Here is an 18,238-nt window from a genome sequence, read left to right on the forward strand (position 1 = left end):
TACAGGGTGACTTCTTCTAGCTGAATTCTCTCTTGTTTCTAGCTGATCTCCCTACAGAGTAACTTGTTTGTATAGCTGAACTCTTTACAGAGTAGTATTTTGGTTGCTGAACTCTCTACATGGTGACTTGTTTGTAGCAAAATTCTTTACAGAGTGACTTGGTGGTAGCTGAATTCTCTACAGAGTGACTTACTTGTAGCTGAACACTGTATAAACTATAAAGTGACTTATCTGTAGCTGAACTCTCTTCAGGGTTACTTGTTTGCAGGTGATCTCTATAGGGTAACTTGTTTGTATAGATGAACTCTTTACAGGATAGTTTCTTTGTAGCTGAACTCTCTCCACAGTGACTTGTTTGTAGCTGAATTCTCTAGAGAGTGTAGCCGAACTCTCTACAGGGTGCATGACTTGTTTATAGCTGAACTCTCTTCAGTGTGACTTGCAATGTTATGAATCACTACAGCGATATATTTGTAGCTGAACTCTCTATAGGGTGACTTGCTTCTTGCTGAACTGTCTATAAGATTAACTGTTTGCAGCTGAACTCCCTACAGAATATGGTAATAGAATTCTATAATGGAGTAAATAAATTAGCTGAATGCTCTATTAGGGTGACTGTTCTATTAGAGTATCTCGATCTCACATTTGCTACACGGAGTTTGCTTTCGAATCATAACTCAGTGGTTTGTAATCCAATTCTTCTATACTACTGCAAGGACTTTCTATGAAGATTATTCCAGCTATACACCGATTTTCAGCTCATTGCTCTAAGCGGTTTGCCTAGTAGGCGTGAAAACTAATACTTTTTAATTCCTAAAAATCGATCGCGTAATTGTGACACAGGTCGGATTTTGTGTCATATCTCCGTGGTCTTTATCTCGATTCCTTTCAAACCACCAAAAGGCACTCCTACGATGGTTACTCCATCTACATAGCAATTTTCAACTCATTCCATGAAGCGGTTTACCCTGTAGACGTGACAACAAATCGATCTTGTTTTACGCGAATAATCGGTCATACCTCCTGAATCATTCACCGGATTTGCACCAAATTTGATGCTAGGATTCGCCTTTGTACTCCCCTTCTGTGTGCCAAATTTCAAGGCGATCGGAGTACGCGTTTGCGTTTTATAGCAATTTTTGCAAGTATGCGAAAAGACGAAGAAGAAAAAAAAAACGAAGAAAAAAAATGAAACTTTGGCCACTCGTATCTCGGAAATGGCTTGAGTGATTTCCTTCAAATTTGGAATGTAGACTCCCCTAGCTGGCGGGCAACTCTGCAGCAAATTTGGTTCCAATCGGATGAGGTATCACCGAGATACAAATGTGTGAAAATGACGTTTTCTTTCTTCCTGTCAATATACTCACGGTGTGGCACGCCGGCTTCTTGGGCCACACGACACACTATCGTGTGTCTTGATACATATCTTGACAGTACAGTTTAGTGGAAGACAAACACATTAATACTATCAATACATCACTAGTACAATTAAGATCAATGTCTACATATTGAACCAATTAAAAGTTTGGTGGCTGCTACTAAATGTGCATAGTTGTATGTGCATTCTGTAAAATACATGTACATGTACATACATGTATGCTAACAAATATGTGAGATGCTTATTAACTGAACTAGATTACAGCAGAGTGACCGATTGATTCATTGCAATAACTGTATGCTTGAAACTTGTAGTAACAAACAGAATGTGGGATTTCTCTAACCTTACTACAAAAACACCAGCTGGCAGCATACCTAATTGGTATTATTCAACATGAAACACAATGTTGGTTGTAAAATGAGTCACTACCTCAGTTGTAAACCATATATATCTCAAGGCATAATGATATGATTACATGTCCTTACAATGCTATTATGCAGAGCTTTCAAACTGACAGTAATGTCAGCTGAAGTTACCAAACTGCCAAATAAAAACAACACTCTGAATCTTGATGTGAACACATTGACTGATAGAACCATGCATGCAACTAATATGTACAAGTACACCAAAAAAATTTTGGAATTTTCAACTAGAGTAGGGACCATAGCACATCGATAAAAAGTACTGAAACAAGCTGGAGTAGTGCATGCTATTAAATCACACTCACAGTAAAACAATAAGATGTGTTATATCCCTACTGTGCTCAAGATACCATAATGGAAATGCACAGAAGGGATATAACACTTCTTATTGTTTTACTGTGATTTAATATCATGTACTACTCCAGCTTGTTTCAGTACTTTTTTTGATGTGCTATGGTCTCTACTCTAGTTGAAAATTCCTAATTTTTTGTGTACTTGTTTGTTAACTTTTTTTGCAAATAATCATTATGACTGCAACCCACATATACTGCATCTGAAATGGTGATGCGTGCCCCAGCTATATCAATTATCGTCTGAAAAGTGAAGTATCCATTATGCTTCGTAGTCAGCTACGTTCAACCTGTTACACAGCATTTCAAATCAAAAACTGTTCGAAAAGTACCTCTGCAATCCATGCATACCGAAATAAAGAAATGGTGTCGCGTGCCCCAGTTATATCAATTATCATCTGAATAGTGAAGCATCCATTACACTTTGTTGTCGGCTATGTTCAACCTGTTACACAGCAGTACGAATCAAGAACTGTGTGAAAAGTACCTCTGCAATCACTATGAAAAATATGGACAATTTCATTTATGAAGGGAAGCCATCACATTCTACCACCAAATCAACACTTCTCGCTGTCAGCAAAGATGAATGGGACACAAAGGAGGACACTGGTAAGTCCATGAAGGATGCATTGTACATAGTGCGGCGCGCCAAAAGGCACTTCTTGGGCCGAAGCGACGTCGAACAGTGAAAAAATCAAGCCTGTAGCTTTAGCCGTTATTGAGTTACACTTGTCTGGAGGCATCAGTCAGTCAGGCAGTCAGTAGAAAATTCCGTTAAATAAATATTTTTTTAAATTCCGTAGCAACTTGCTGAAAGCATTTTGGGTTGATCTGAAGCTTGTTTGGACTTAGTTTTACCTAACCAATACTACCTCATCACTGTCAGGGGAAACTGAAGCTGGTTTTCGGGTGATGTTATTTCGTGGGCCATGCCTACTCTTTTGTAGTCCCTACTATACAGTACTATCGAACTGTATGATATACGTTTCCAGCAATTCTTTATTTTTCATCTATTACAGTATGTAGATGTTTTGCTCAGCATTTATTTATGCATTTCCAATTAGGAATTTAACATGATGTACATTCATTGCTTAGATGCTTACTGATGTGACTGAAAATATTATGGAAGTGTTGACAGCAGTTGTTGATGGATCAGCAGTTAACTGCAGATCAAATGCTGCCAATTAAAACATAGAAACATGATAGTCAGTTCATATAGAGTATTTTTTTATGAATGAAAACAAATCTGCATTGATTTCTAATTATGCATCATAATCTACTAATGCTACATGCATCCATTAGATACTAAACAAACCCTGCTTGAGTATTTCGAGTCTTTTTCTGCCCACCCAAACTGTAGGCAAATGTATGTAGCTAGGCCCATACCAGAATTTTTAAGGGCAGGGTCGAATTTCCAGAAAAACTAAACTCTTTCAAAGCACATCTAAATATTATGGCCTTCCATGTAAATATATACATACCAAAAGACTGCATGCCATTTCAGCACTCATTATTGGCTACATGGTTTGTACATATATACATTGTACCAAAATAACTGACTGTTACATTAGAGTATGTAATAAACTGTTTATTAGAGTACTGAATCTTAGTAAGTATAGATTTTACAGTGAAGTTGTCCAATGGTAGGTTCATCCAAACTTCCTGCCTACAGGTCTGGCCCATGTACTACATAATATTATGCAAATGTTTAGTTAGTGCAATGATACTATACAGAGATAATTAAGCATATATGTATAATTTCATACTTCTATCAGGGCATGCCAGAGTAACACGAGAATCAAAGTTGCTGTCTCCACTATTTTGGCATGTATCACCAGCAATACGACGGTACCTATAAAATTCAACACACATATAACTTGTATGTACATGCACACTGCACACACACAACACATAACACAGTACACACACACACACACACACACACACACACACACACACACACACACACACACACACACACACACACACACACACACACACACACACACACACACACACACAACACAGTACACACACAACACAGTACACACACACACACACACACACACACACACACACACACACACACACACACACGCATGCACACACGTACGCACACACACACATATACACATACGTATATCAATTTTTTACATATACATACAAACATTAATCCTCACCCACTGGATACAGTATAGTGATCATCAATAGCACAACTCATAGGGATAGTATTTGGATAATGGTTCACTGGAACACACAGTGAACTAGTGGAACGTCTAAACCCTAAATCACTAGAAGAAATATTATGTACTCACAGTGATCATCTTTACAGTGCTTGATAGTAACAAAATGGCATCACTGAAAGGTTGACACAATATAATATTTTATGGGAAAGTACAACCCTTCATGATACTTAATGATGATCCCTATTAGCTGGTTTCATTGCACCCGTTTACCTTTTTTTGTACATATAACACCACATCAAAGAAAAGAAAGACGCCAAGCATATGACGCTATACTGTAAAAGCAGTTATTTTGCTTATTTTTTATGACTATATAATTTTGCCAGCCCTGCAAATGGAGAACAATGCATAAGTTTATTGAATCAATCTGCTTACTTCAACTGTTAGAGGCATGATAAAATAATTACAGGCAAATCCCACTTTATTCTTATATGATAGGCAATGCAAGAAGCCATTGGCATGCTACCCACAAGTTGACATCATGTACTATAATGATTGAAAAGAAATGGGACACAAAAAAGAGGACAAACTGAAGGTAAGTCCATAGTGCATGTATTCTACCTACTGTGGTATGCCAAAAACATGTACACCTTATGAACCGAAGAGCCAACTAACAATGAAAATCAAGCCCATATATTGCTACTGAGTCATGCATGTCTGAAACCAGTCAGTCAGTAGAAATTCTGGTAAAAAAATGGTGTAAGTTATGGAGGCATTTAGGGTTGCATTGAAGACACATTTGGGCTTTCATTTTATGTAACCAATACTACAAAGATGTTATGAAGGTGCTTTGAGGTTAGCTTCTGATTGATAATATACGTAGATATGTGTGTGTGTACTAGATAAAGCACTGCCACGAGTGCTGTATGAGAAATATAGCATGAAAAGAGTTGGTGAGAGACAAGCCAAGTGCTATATTTCATCTTGAGACCACTCTTAGAGAGATCTATATTTCTCGTACAGCACGAGCAAAGGCAGTGCTTTATCTGGTATAGAGAACTGCCAACTTCAAATATGCACAAGACACACAAAACAATTAGAAACTCACAGAGTAGTGTTATTATTGGTAAAATAGCATTGCACCTGTGTTTCGTCTGTGTTGCACTGTGCTGTGTCTGCATTAGTCGGTTTGTGAGTATAGTCTGTCTTCTCAACAACTAGGTTGTGGTACTGTAATAAGCATATTTTTCCGTGATATTCGTAGGATTCGTCAGTTTATGTAAACAAAACGTAGTAAGAATGTTCACTGCTGCTGACCACAAGCAACCATCATCGAGACCTTCAAGTGTGTCTATAAATTAAATCCAGTGGTTCTCCTCTTACTGGTTTGGCTGACTGGCCAGCCAGCACAGTACAGGCTATCAGCCTAGACTGGCTTGGTTGACTGGTTATACTGGCCAAGAATGCAGTGATCACTCACTAAAAGCAGGCTATTAGCCTGCAAATAGGTCTGGCAGTTCTATAACTACCTGGTATAGAACTGTGGGTCTATAGGGTGTTCTATAACTGCCAAATATAGAACACTTGTGCTTGTATGGCAGATATAGAATATTTTTTTGCTTTGATCCTCCCACGTGAAGTTCTTTATATATATATATATTTCTTTTTGCAGTAAAGTACACACTTTTGTAATTAGTACTATACATGACCGGCTGAGCATTATTGCATCTATAGTAACAAAGGAGCGGACAGCCTGAGTTCAACCCTCTCACCGCCACAACTGCCATATGGCAGTTTCGATATATAAATTCCCATAGCATCATATTCTAAGCACTTTGTAACTTCAGTCAAGCATTTTAGTAGCTCCTGCGCTTATCCTGTAGCGGCCACATGGTACAGTATTATCTTCATACCCTCCAAAAATTTGAAAAGGCTTGCATGAGTTATGATGATTTTGAAAGCAGTGAAAAAGAAATCAACAGAAGATGAAAAAATATGAAAAAAATTTAAAGGCACATATCTTAAATATGAGTAGACTGATTAAGCTCAAATTTGGTATAGATGATATCCCACATGCACCCCAAGGGATGTTTTATGCATGCCCGGATGCACTGGTTGTCCTTGGCTGCACAACACACTACCGTGTGTTCTGATACATCTCTACTAAATATGTACTGATAATACATTTTACTTACCATCCAAAATCCCCAATGCTACATTGACAAGTACTAACACTAATTGGATTCCAATAATCTGATCCAGTATGACAACAATGTCCTGGTTTTCTCTTACGATAAACTATTCTTTCACCCAATACACACCTGTCACCCAATCTCTATAACATACGTACATACATATACTTTATGTAATCACATGTAGTTACAAACCCCATCAGTTGGTATCCAAGTGGTATAATCATTATCATCACATTTGGCAAGATTTAGTCTTGAAGTGTTAATATTAACCACTATCAAAACTACAAATGGAAAAGTTCCAATTCCAACAAACCTAAAGGGCAAAATACAATGAACAAACGAGAAAATATTGTTGGGATATTTCATGGCTCCACTTTTAATAATAAAACATGCTTTAAAATTGATTGCTATGATACTATGTTACTCACGTACGTAGCAAGTTCGGTATGTGTAGTCGACTCTGTATAAACATCAGTAACTATCATTTCTCTAACAAGTGAGTAGTTGCTAGGTATCATTCTGTATGACTGCCAGGTAATTCCTTCATCACAACTAAGTCTAAAATAAGATAAAGTCCATCATCTGAAATTACAAGTATGGAAAAATGATACATAATCAGGACACACGATAGTGTATTGTGCGGCCAAGTACAGATAATGCAAACGTGCGACATACAAATGTGCATTTTACAGGTTCCAAGAAAACACTGTTTACAAGCATTCGTAGCTCAATAGTGCCTGAATGGACATCAACTGGTTTGGTATGGAAATTCCCTTGGGTAGGGCACCTCCTACTCAAATTTGAGGTGAATCTGCTTTGCTATTACTAAAATATGTGTCTTTAAAGCTTGTCTTATTTTCTTCGTATTTTTCTTCATCTTCTGGCTTGTTTTCTTCTTTCACTCCACTCGCTATAACTCATGCATGCTTTAGTCAATTGACTTCAAATCTGGAGGAGAGTAAGAACATAATGCAACACAATTACAGCCCCATTTTTGTACAGATCGATTTAAGAACAACAGAATTATGTGTGATTTTGAAAATTGCAAAAGTGATTTGTTGTCACGCCTACAGTGTAACCCACTTGACGGAATAACTTGAAAATCAGTCTGTATATGAAGTTACCATCGTAGTACAAACCTTTTTTTTGAAAGTACTGAGAGTATATAAAGTAAAAACAAACATTTAAAAAAAAGCTCGATTGAGATACTCTAATAGAGCAGTCACTAAAAAGTAAAAACATGCAAAAACATTGGAAAATTTCTCCAGGTTTCAAACCAGGCATAGGCAGGGGATTCCCCACCCACTTTTCTGGGACAACGTTTGCAATAAAAGATTGAGATACTCTAATAGAACAGTCAAAATCTAGATACTCTAATAGTGCAGTCACAGTATTTAGAGAAGCAGTGTAGCAAGTTACATATGTGTAGTTATAAACATGGAGTATAATAGTTGGTGGAGGGCAGCTATTCTGAACATGTAATTTTTTGATCTTCAGCTTACAGTTGGTTTGGCCCCCTCACTCTTTGGCCTGCTCCTGAAACCAGAAACCAGGGACCTCCACACCCATATACCCATGCCTTTTACTGCTCTGCCACTGCTGTCAGTTGTTCACCTCACTTAATTTCTACCTTATAAATGAAAGTTCTGGTTTAGCACACTAGAATGATAACTTGTAGATACATCAGTGGACATTCTCTTGAACATTCTATATGTGTTGTATTGAAGTGCTCAGAAAAAACTGTGTGCTCTATTAGAGTAATTGCGAAAATAGCCTATATCAAGCGTGTCGTGTGGCCAAGTACAGCTAATGCAGGTGGGCAACATACTTGCCTTACAGAACCAAGAAAATGCCATTTTCATGTATCCGTAACTTGATAGTGTCACACGGTAATTAATCATTTCTGCTGTGGAAACGTCCTCAGGGTAGGGCATCTCCCATTCCTAATTTGACTTGAATCAAATCTGCCCAGCTATCATTGGGATATGTGTGCCTTCAAAGTTCATCTTACTTCAGTTCTTCGTAAGTACGCTAGCCACGCAGTCTTTGACAATTCCTGTAGTAAAGGAAAAACGTTTAAAGGAATTGTGGCCTTCAGTTAGAAAGCCTGGGTGAAAAAAGTTGTAAAATCAAAGGTAGCAGCCAAGAAATGGCTGCAATGATGTTAAATTTTAATAATGGCAGTGTGCATTGTTTGCAGATAGGGTAGGACATACAGTAATTTCACTTCAGCAATTCGTGAGATACTGGTGGCCAAAGTTTCAAGTTCTTTCTTCATTTTTTCCCTTCTTAATAAGTTCTAGGTTTTATTCTTTTCATGCATTTGGGTATAAAATGCAAATGTGTAATCTGAATTTGGCACAGATAGAGAAACTTTTGTCACTGCTGTGGGGACTGTTTAATAACTTAAAATTTGGTGTGCATGTACATAGGCTAGCTATCATAGCAGTGCCTATTAATGGCTTGAGAAACAAAGAGTAACAGCTACAGAATTATATACAGAAACTTTAAATTGTGAAGTGGAGATACTCAAATAGAACAGTCACCACAGATGCATGAAAATATGAACTTACCAGGGTTCAAACCTCCATACTGAATACCCAAACCTACTATCAGTGTTGTTCATTTCACTTAATTACTTCTAGGTTAAAGTAATGGTGAAATTTTATAACTACCAATCAAAATTTTAAACAGTCTGCGCATGTAGAATTCCACAAAAATGTGTGCTCTATTACAGTTTTCCAACAATATTACCCAAGAGTCAAAATATAGTTTAATTATAACTTTTATCTTCAATAATCATCATTGTGCCTGTAGAAATGTAGGCAAAAACAAACCTCAAAGCCAAGTCATAGCTGGCTTTGAGGGGGGAGGGCTATATAAAGTATAAAAAATAAAATCTGCACAAAACAGCCAAGCTGTGCAAAAAGGTGTGACCTTCAAAAACCTGGGTGACAAGGTTTTAAAGTTAAAGGTGGCAGCCAAGAAATGGTTGCAATGATGTTAATGGCACATTTATTAGCATTAACATTATTGCAACCATTTCTTGGCCGCCACTTTTAACTTCACAACTATTCTCAACCAGGCTTTTGAAAGCCACACTCTTTTCAAAGCTTAGTGCAGATCTGTATAGCAGGAGTCCCTTTAACATAAAACCATGTAGAACTTTTCTTTTCTTATAACTGTTACCCAATCTATTCAGACCAACAAGGGATCGCATATGGTTCATGTTACATTATTCCACAATTAGTACTACTAAATTACTTACAGTAAGATATCATTGTTTCTTGAACCAACTGTACTAACAATTACACTTCCATTACCCAAAAATTGAAAATAAGAAGTTGTATTTTGAAATAACTAGAAAATACAGCGACATGCTTATTGTTTTAATATGAATAAATGGTACCTGTTGCCATGTGAAGCCACCATCACGAGAGAGATAGATACTACCATCATTGGTCACATATCTACCGACATTACCTGTAAATTCATATATAAGTCAATGTTAAACATTCTTTACACCCACCTTTAATCATGATAAGACCTACAGCGGATTCCTTGGATAGGATTTCATCTGTCATGTTAATGTGAAGAGAACAGTCGGGCTAGATGTAATTATGTACAAAAGTTTATATTGCATATTGTGCATAAATTCAGTGTATTATTATGTATTCTAGATCAACATCTTGGTCTGCTATACACACGGACGTGTATATGCAACAAGAAAATGTGTAATAAGTATACTGTCCCATAGATTTACCCTGACTAGTCCAGAGTTTGGGTGGCCTAAAGCAAATATATGACCATGACCATGCCCATTACTGGCTTATATTCAGTAGTACAGGCCAATTGCAGTCATTCATTAATTCAGAGGTTTCCATAGAGACCCTGTGGAATAGCTTTTATTATCATTAATTTTGCTGAACTAAGCTCAGTAAATACAAAATCGATTTATAACTAAATTTAATACTTGTTATATAATTTGTAGTAGTAAGGTGCATATTTTACCACCCTTATTGCAAAATCAATTGAAATTGCCACCTTATTGATGTTGATGTTAAGCTGTTAAGCTCTTGTAGCCTCTTAAAAAAGACTTTCCAAAGCACCAAATTTGCAAATGGTATAGCTATCATACAGTATAGTAGTACTGTATAGTAAGGGTCCCCAAAATGACACATGCCCCCTATAATTCTTCCCATAAAAACCATCAAAGAAACATGATACACGACAAAAAGCACCTTTACAGAAGAATCTTAGTATTACTAATGCCAGAATCTAATCTTCCTGCATTTTAGATAGTTTATACTATGATGTTCACTGTATCAGTAGGGGCAGATTGGGGGGGGGGGGGGGGGGGGGCTTAGGGGTTTAAAGACCACTTCGAGTTGAACCCTTGAACAGGAAAATCTAAGAGGGAAACTGCAAGGAGGAAAGCAAAAAAAAAAAAAAAAACTAAACGTGAAAGATCTATGTAATCTAATAGAGCAGTCACAAACAATTCTAATGAACAATCACATTATAAATATAGCATCGCATGATGATAGCACATGATATGGATTGTTCAAAATTCAGCAAATGGCTAAAGACATGTGGTGGAAGAGCTGGAAACTACAAGGAAGCCATGGCATTTGTAGACACTGATATTTTTATATGAAGTAATGTTTTACTGCCAATTCTTTACTTTTGTAGTATTGCACCTGACCCTACCCAACATTTGGTCTATATGGGTACGTGATATCACTCAATTGTTCTTGAGACCTTACCCAGAAGACACAAAGAAGAATTGAACTCTGATCCCTGCACTTGGCAGTATGAATTGTTAAGTGTAATTCTTCTTCCACTTGATCAGGAAGGAATGTGATGAACAAGAGCTTCATCTTTTGTAATAGCTACTGTATGTCAGGAACTGGTTGTGCATGCAGATCTACAATAGATACATATAAATTTTCGAGAATTTTCGCAGATTGACAAATTTCAGGATTTTAGGGTTTTTTAAAAAGGGTCACTTGTTTTTTACTGAGGGTTACTACTAAGAAACATAGACCTAACCCTAATGATTGTAATTTTTGAGGATGAAAATTTTGTAAACAGCCAAGCAACTGCAAAATCCACAAAAATTATGTCCTCAAACATTTGAACCTATATAGTAGTATAGCAATAAGCTGCACATACAGCAGTCTAGGTTTGAAGCTAGCGAACTACAGCCAGCTTAGTGAAACCCTTCAGCCAGTTTAGGGAGACCCCTCTTGGATCTGCACCTGAGGTGAGCTCCAATAGGGTGGTGGGAAGATGGTGGAAGAGGTTGTTAACAGGAAACATAGGGATGAATTAGGCCAAATTATTAGCCATTCAGGTTTCAAAAACTAGCTAAAATGAAAAGAAGTTTACAGTACAAGTTTTATTCCACATACAGCCATCCCTAGGCTGGCCAGAGTTTCATTAAGGCCCCAGACCACTTGCACGGCTTACCACTGTGCTTGGGAAAAGCAGCCACCAAAAGCAGACCACTCAGATTGCAAAATTTAATAGTTTATTCATGTAGCTTTGTATTCTTGGTAAAAGGTCTGCTGTCATGAAAGATAACACCAGTTTTCCCAGACCCAGTCACAAATACTGAACTTTTAAAGAAAAATTACCAAACCCACATTCTGGTCTTCCTGCCTGCCAGCCTGCCTAACTGCTAGAGGCTAAGCGATGTTATCATATGATGACTATATTACACCACAATAACAAACTCACCAGTGACATGCCTTTTGGGACCCTGAAAAGTGTTTATCCTCTGCACCTTGTCTTTCCTTTCATGCTTGTCACCATGCAATGAAACCATATTGAGGCATTAATTTTCCATACTGACATTTTCCGTAGATGCCACAAAATATATTTAAAGCACTCACTCCACTGTGAGAAGTACTACTAGTTAGTAGACATTTATAGAAATGACCACACCACTTTGCAATCCTGAGCACCACAACATGCCCTAAATGATATGATATAGCTGTACTTATTGTGATCAATCATGCCTTTTACTGGTAGAATGAGACATGGAAAATATGCCCCTTGAAAATATTATGTTGGCCAGTAATCTGAGACTTGAGATACTCTAATAAAGCAGTCACCCTAATACAACAACAAAGTTCAATATTCTAATAGAACAGTCACATGTGTGTATCATAGCTATATGCAATACCAACAAACTAGTGTATTTAAAATTAAGTAGGAATCCAAGCAATCAAAACTAGTTAAACAAGAGATGTGAATGATGGTATTATAGCATAGCCCTGTGGGAAATCCATACTTTGGCAATAAACAAATAATTGTTATGATATGCCAATATAGGAATTTTTCCACAGTGCTATGTCAAGTATTACTGGGATCCCTACTTCATATAATATGTGACCTAAACCGTCGATATACGCACATTTATCAGAATTCGTTTTATTGGTTCTTTGTTGTCTACAAGGACAGAGGAATGGATTGGCTAAGTTTCAGCTTCATAAGATAAGCAGGGTGGGAAATACACCAGTAGACACCCGGACGAGCGGATAAATAAATATGTACAGAGAAAATAATCTACAGGCGCTTACATAAACCACCAAAACTTACCAATACAGCAGTGTACGGAGTTGAATCTTTACTCATTGTATTCGCCATGAATTTGTGCATCCACCAAGGTATAGTTTTGCAAAAGATATTCTTTTGTGATCCAGAAGGAAGGCAAATTCATTGAAGAAAATTCGTTGTAAATTCTTTCGTCACCGCAACGTAAACAAACGTCTGTAACTCAGAAACCCACCTGTGTATGAAGATGAAACAAGGAGTTTTGTACTCCCTATGAATAGGGGAACGCAATGATGTTTAGGATTTATCCACTGGAGTGTCAATTCACCGACCAGCAAGGTGATCAAACTTGCATAAATTTTTTCTGAAGCTTGCATTTTTTACCCATTGTTTTTGAATGCGTTTTATCACAAAAGTGCTATTGTGCGTATATCGACGGTTTTTTAAAATTAGGTCACATATACTAAACTCTGCTGTGGAGTGATTATTCGCTATCAGGTAAAAAATAAACATTGCAGGGTTAAGATACTCTAATAGAACAGTCACTGCAGGCAAAAAGGTACATAAAATGTCAAAAAACTTACTGAAGTTTAAACCATGGACCTCCACACTGAACACCAAAATCCTTAACCACTAAGTCGATGCCATCATGACTGCTTTATAAATGAAAATCCTAGCTAAAATCTACTCAATAGATCTACCAATAGAAAATATGTGTGTTCTATTTGAAAAAAAATGTGCACTTTATCACAAAAGTAATCAAAAAAACCCTTCAATACAATACCACTGTAACTTCTCTAGTATTCCATCAATTCGAAGCCAATATCATAGCCATTATGGAACCAATCGGCAGGGTAGAATAAAACCATCGTCATAAATATTCTAATACATACTATGCTAGCAAAACTGGCTGGAAATCATATTCTAGTGTAAAAGGTGCAGGATTTGCTTTGTTAAAAGTTGAACAACTGCAATGTATCACGTTTTGCATGATACTCTAATAGAACAGTCACCGAAAAATAAAAACCCTAATACAGTGGAACCTCTCTTAACAAACTCCCCAAATTAAAGACACAATAGAAAAAACCTCCATAATAAGGACAAAATTTTTGGTCCCAACAGGTGTGGTTAATACATTTTTTACCTCTGAAAGAGGAAAACCTCTATATTACAGTAAAAAGTGGCCAAAAATTCTGGGTCCCAAAATGTCCGTAATAGAGAGGTTCCACTGTAGACAAATACTAGCCAGATACAATCATGTACAATCATGAATTTACTTTGTTATAAATACTATTGCAAAGAAATACAGGCATATAGCCATAGCCATGAACAAACAAGCACAAAATTATAGAGCAATAACTATTGGTATTTTTTCTGCATTACCTAGAGCACTAATTTGTCTTATATCATTGTCATTGTATTTGTAGATAAGTACAACAATGATCTGTGTAAAAAGCAAGCAGTTTATGGTTGGCTTTTGGATATTTAAAATGCAAAAATAAGTGAAATCAATGCAAAAAAACAACAGCCAAGCTGTATATAAAGGGTGGGGCCTTCAAAAGCCTGGGTGAAAAAGTTATGAAATCAAAGGTGGCGGCCATTCATGATGTCAACGAAATTAAATTTTAATAATTGCTTTGTGTATTGTTATAATTAACGTCATTGCAGTCATTTTATGGCCACCACCTTTGATTTCACAATTTTTTCACAGACGTTTTTGAAGGCCACACCATTTTATACAGCTTGGCTGTTTTTGCATGGATACACTTTATATGTACACTATAGAATGTGTAGCTACTTACAAGAAAACAATTGAGAGGTTCTCCATTTGCATCAACATTTGGTGCAGTTAGTGGTATCCAGTCTGTTCCTTTATTAAAACTGATCACCGTAGTTACATGTCTAATATTTGACCCATCAATATCAACAAGTACATTGGCAATGTAAGTTCCTTTTGTTCCTTCAACCTTTATGCAGATACAATAGGAAGTAGATTCTGTGCATACAGTAATATTATATTAGATCAATTTAAACTATTCTCCATAACTTTGAATGGCACCATAATCCTGGTATAAGTGTTCGTAATGTAAGGGAAAAATAAAACACAAAGGAGGAGAAAGGTACTGCTATTGGGTATCCGGTAGTTACATAGACAGTTTATCAGTAAAGCATTCTTATTGTTTTTTTATTTATTTTCAAGTGTAACAGCAGTGTAATGCACTGAACTCTTAGACCAAGTACATTCTACAGTGAGAATAACACTACAATACATTCTTCATTCAAATTCCTTTCCCATACTGCCATAGTTACATATCACATGATTCCCACATGGGGTCTGACTGTAGATTTGCTCCTGTATGTGTAATTATGCATGATAAGTAATTCAAATTAGATATGCCAATGTCAGCCTACAGTACCCTTCTTTCACCTTTACCATCTGCACTAGCTACAATGCACAGAAAGCAGTTATCACCTATCAGTAAACTCTAATTCAGCCACCTTACACAACATACCACAAAGTTCATCAATCCACCCATGCATAGGGGATATTGTGAAGTGATTGAAGTGTAGACGAGGTAAGAAATGTGTTCTTACTGCTTAGTGAAACATTGCTATCAACCTACCCTCTATGATGATGATTCATGTTGGATTAGGTGTCCGGCTATCCAAAAGTAACCATTTACCTAAGATTTACAACAAGGATATATTCACTGCTATGCATGTAACAATCTTCATTTACTAATGACTTCCCTTTACACTTGCAGACCTATACATCTTCAATTGAAACCAAGACTATGAGAGCCTCCAATCAGAAAATGAACGTTTGATTTGTTATTATTCCTCGTTTCATTGATTAGTCATACAACAGCTGTTCTTATCTTGAACACTGTCAGTAAAATAATTTAATGATTAGCACCACAACCTTCCAATGATGCTATATCAATAGGATGTAGATATAATCATTACCACAGACACCCCACAAACTAGATAGTCAATCACCACCACCGGCTTTCCCTTCAACTACTGTATGGAAAAGACTGCCTGCTAACATACTTAAATAGCATGCTGGCTACCTTTCAAGTGTATGTTTTTCATACATCACTGAGGCTATCCAGACTCAACGTATCTTCGAATTTTGTACTGCTTCGTCAGAAGCATTAATGGTGCATCCTAGCTGGCTAAACTGCAGCTGGTACTGATGGGAGGTCTATTCCAATTGTATCCTGATATCAACCCTGCTCCTGATACTACCACAGTATTATTACACTTAATTCACCTATGCAACTTGTAAGTGCTTAGAGCATGTATGAAGATACTCACATTGCAGATGTATACATGCATACACATTTGGGGTACATGCGTGTACGTTTATAATATGTTGTGTGTGCTCTATATAATGTTGCTTGGATACGTGAAGAGTCAGTTAAAGATGGTTACTCTAGCTTGTATATGTAGTAGTATAACTCTGGGTCCTGCTTGGGTGGAAAGTCATTTCCTATGCCTTTCTATGGCCTGATACACCCAAGCTATGTCAAAAGTCTGAAAAATTCCCCTTTGCCATTCAAAAGTATTCACCAACCCATCTAATATACATATAACTTCCCAATTTAAGTCCAAGCCTACAATTTTGGTTAGGTTTTCCCACGGCAGACAGAGTCCTTGTACAACTACCAACCCCACCACCATCAGATGATGGTGGTGGATAAACCAATCAGTAACACCTGTGTGGGGAAAGATTGGTGACAAGTATGTTAGAGGTGAGCGAACTACATTAATTGTACCTAACCAATTCTACTGTACCAAGTTGTTTATGCTCAACATTTTTGGTCAAAAAATCCTCACTATGTTCCTGCCTCATAATAAGCAATTATGTAGCGAATTTTATATGATCTCTAAACCTTACTTCATAGCAGATTGCAGGTGTTCAAAATTTGGTCCAAACAAAGGGTGTATAAAGGTATATTCATGTACTAAGTTTGCAATGAATTTGATACATACCCATGGTGCTATGAACATTTATTTGCATAAAAGAATTGAACTTTTGTTAGGTAAGGCTACAGGATAATTATATAAATTGCTTCTGGGAATAGCTTGAAAAGGTTGTGTACTTCAGCTGGCCACTGTAGCAGTGCCTTTTTATGATTTGAAAAACAAAGGAGTAACAAACTACAGATTCACAAAAAAAAACAACCAAACAACTGCAATTCATGGGGTCGAGATACTTTAATAGAATAGTCACTGCGGGGGCATGAATAATGTAAAAAAACTTACCAGAGTTTGAACCAGGGACCTCCATACTGAGCACTTAAATCCTTGGAGCAAGATGTGAATGTTAAATTTCTTTTCAGTATTTCGGGAATACGAGGATGGGATTGGGACATGACAATGAAAGGTTTGTTATATAGATGCGTATATAATATGTTTACCTTATGTAAATCGTACACCACATTCTCATTAGTTGATCTTATAACATCTCTGGGATTAATGTTTCTCAGTGACAAGCTATAATTTACACCTTTCTCATCTGATATGTACAAATCTGCATATTTAAAATCTTCGTATACAGCAAGGAGCACTTGTCCTTGACTTGCATCAACAACTGTATAATGCTATACAATGACAGCGTGTAAAAATTAATATGATTGTATAAAATACGCACCTTATTGCTATGCATCTGCGGCAGAAACTCTGCTTGAGTAAATCGATTACCTTTATATGAGACAAATAGTGGAGATCCCAATGAATATGTTTTCTACAGAATAATCACTACATATTTAGTAATGTGTTTCATTAATCTTACAATTGCAAAAAGATACTCATCAGCAGCTTTAAAACTGACAACATCCTCAAGAACATCTTGTATCGCATCATGACGATATGGATAGACAGTCTTCATTACTCTAAAAGAAGCTACATTATAGGTAAGGAAACACACATAATATTCACTGAAATAGATCATGAATCATTTCACTGAGGTTACATTTATTTTTTATCTTTGGTGCTTTCAATTCAAAATTGATCACAATTGCATGCGACACTGTCAACAATACACACGGAGTAGGTTGCAACCTATGTAGGTAGCCATAATTGCCTCCATGTGATTAACTTATGATATTTTACATATAATTATGCAGAGAAAAGCATTGTA

The 18,238-nt window shown here is 36.7% G+C and overlaps 1 protein-coding gene across 3 annotated transcripts in view; it reads right to left on the reverse strand.

Moving 5' to 3' along the window:
* LOC136237147 (uncharacterized) overlaps nucleotides 1-18,238 on the reverse strand; it is a 68,830-nt gene that overhangs the window by 30,280 nt on the left and 20,312 nt on the right. For all 3 annotated transcript variants that reach the window (XM_066027455.1, XM_066027454.1, XM_066027453.1), the window contains exons 7-19: nucleotides 17,891-18,000; nucleotides 17,750-17,842; nucleotides 17,517-17,699; nucleotides 14,892-15,056; nucleotides 10,058-10,136; nucleotides 9,938-10,011; nucleotides 9,797-9,888; nucleotides 6,961-7,086; nucleotides 6,721-6,841; nucleotides 6,529-6,668; nucleotides 4,331-4,441; nucleotides 3,917-4,002; nucleotides 3,254-3,327 (exon numbers count right to left, since the gene is read on the reverse strand). In XM_066027455.1, the coding sequence (XP_065883527.1) occupies nucleotides 3,254-3,327; nucleotides 3,917-4,002; nucleotides 4,331-4,441; nucleotides 6,529-6,668; nucleotides 6,721-6,841; nucleotides 6,961-7,086; nucleotides 9,797-9,888; nucleotides 9,938-10,011; nucleotides 10,058-10,136; nucleotides 14,892-15,056; nucleotides 17,517-17,699; nucleotides 17,750-17,842; nucleotides 17,891-18,000 (1,454 nt within the window). The remainder of the gene's footprint in view (nucleotides 1-3,253; nucleotides 3,328-3,916; nucleotides 4,003-4,330; nucleotides 4,442-6,528; nucleotides 6,669-6,720; nucleotides 6,842-6,960; nucleotides 7,087-9,796; nucleotides 9,889-9,937; nucleotides 10,012-10,057; nucleotides 10,137-14,891; nucleotides 15,057-17,516; nucleotides 17,700-17,749; nucleotides 17,843-17,890; nucleotides 18,001-18,238) is intronic.

The sequence above is a fragment of the Dysidea avara genome, chromosome 10, assembly GCF_963678975.1.
Source record: "Dysidea avara chromosome 10, odDysAvar1.4, whole genome shotgun sequence".
Lineage (NCBI taxonomy): Eukaryota > Metazoa > Porifera > Demospongiae > Dictyoceratida > Dysideidae > Dysidea > Dysidea avara.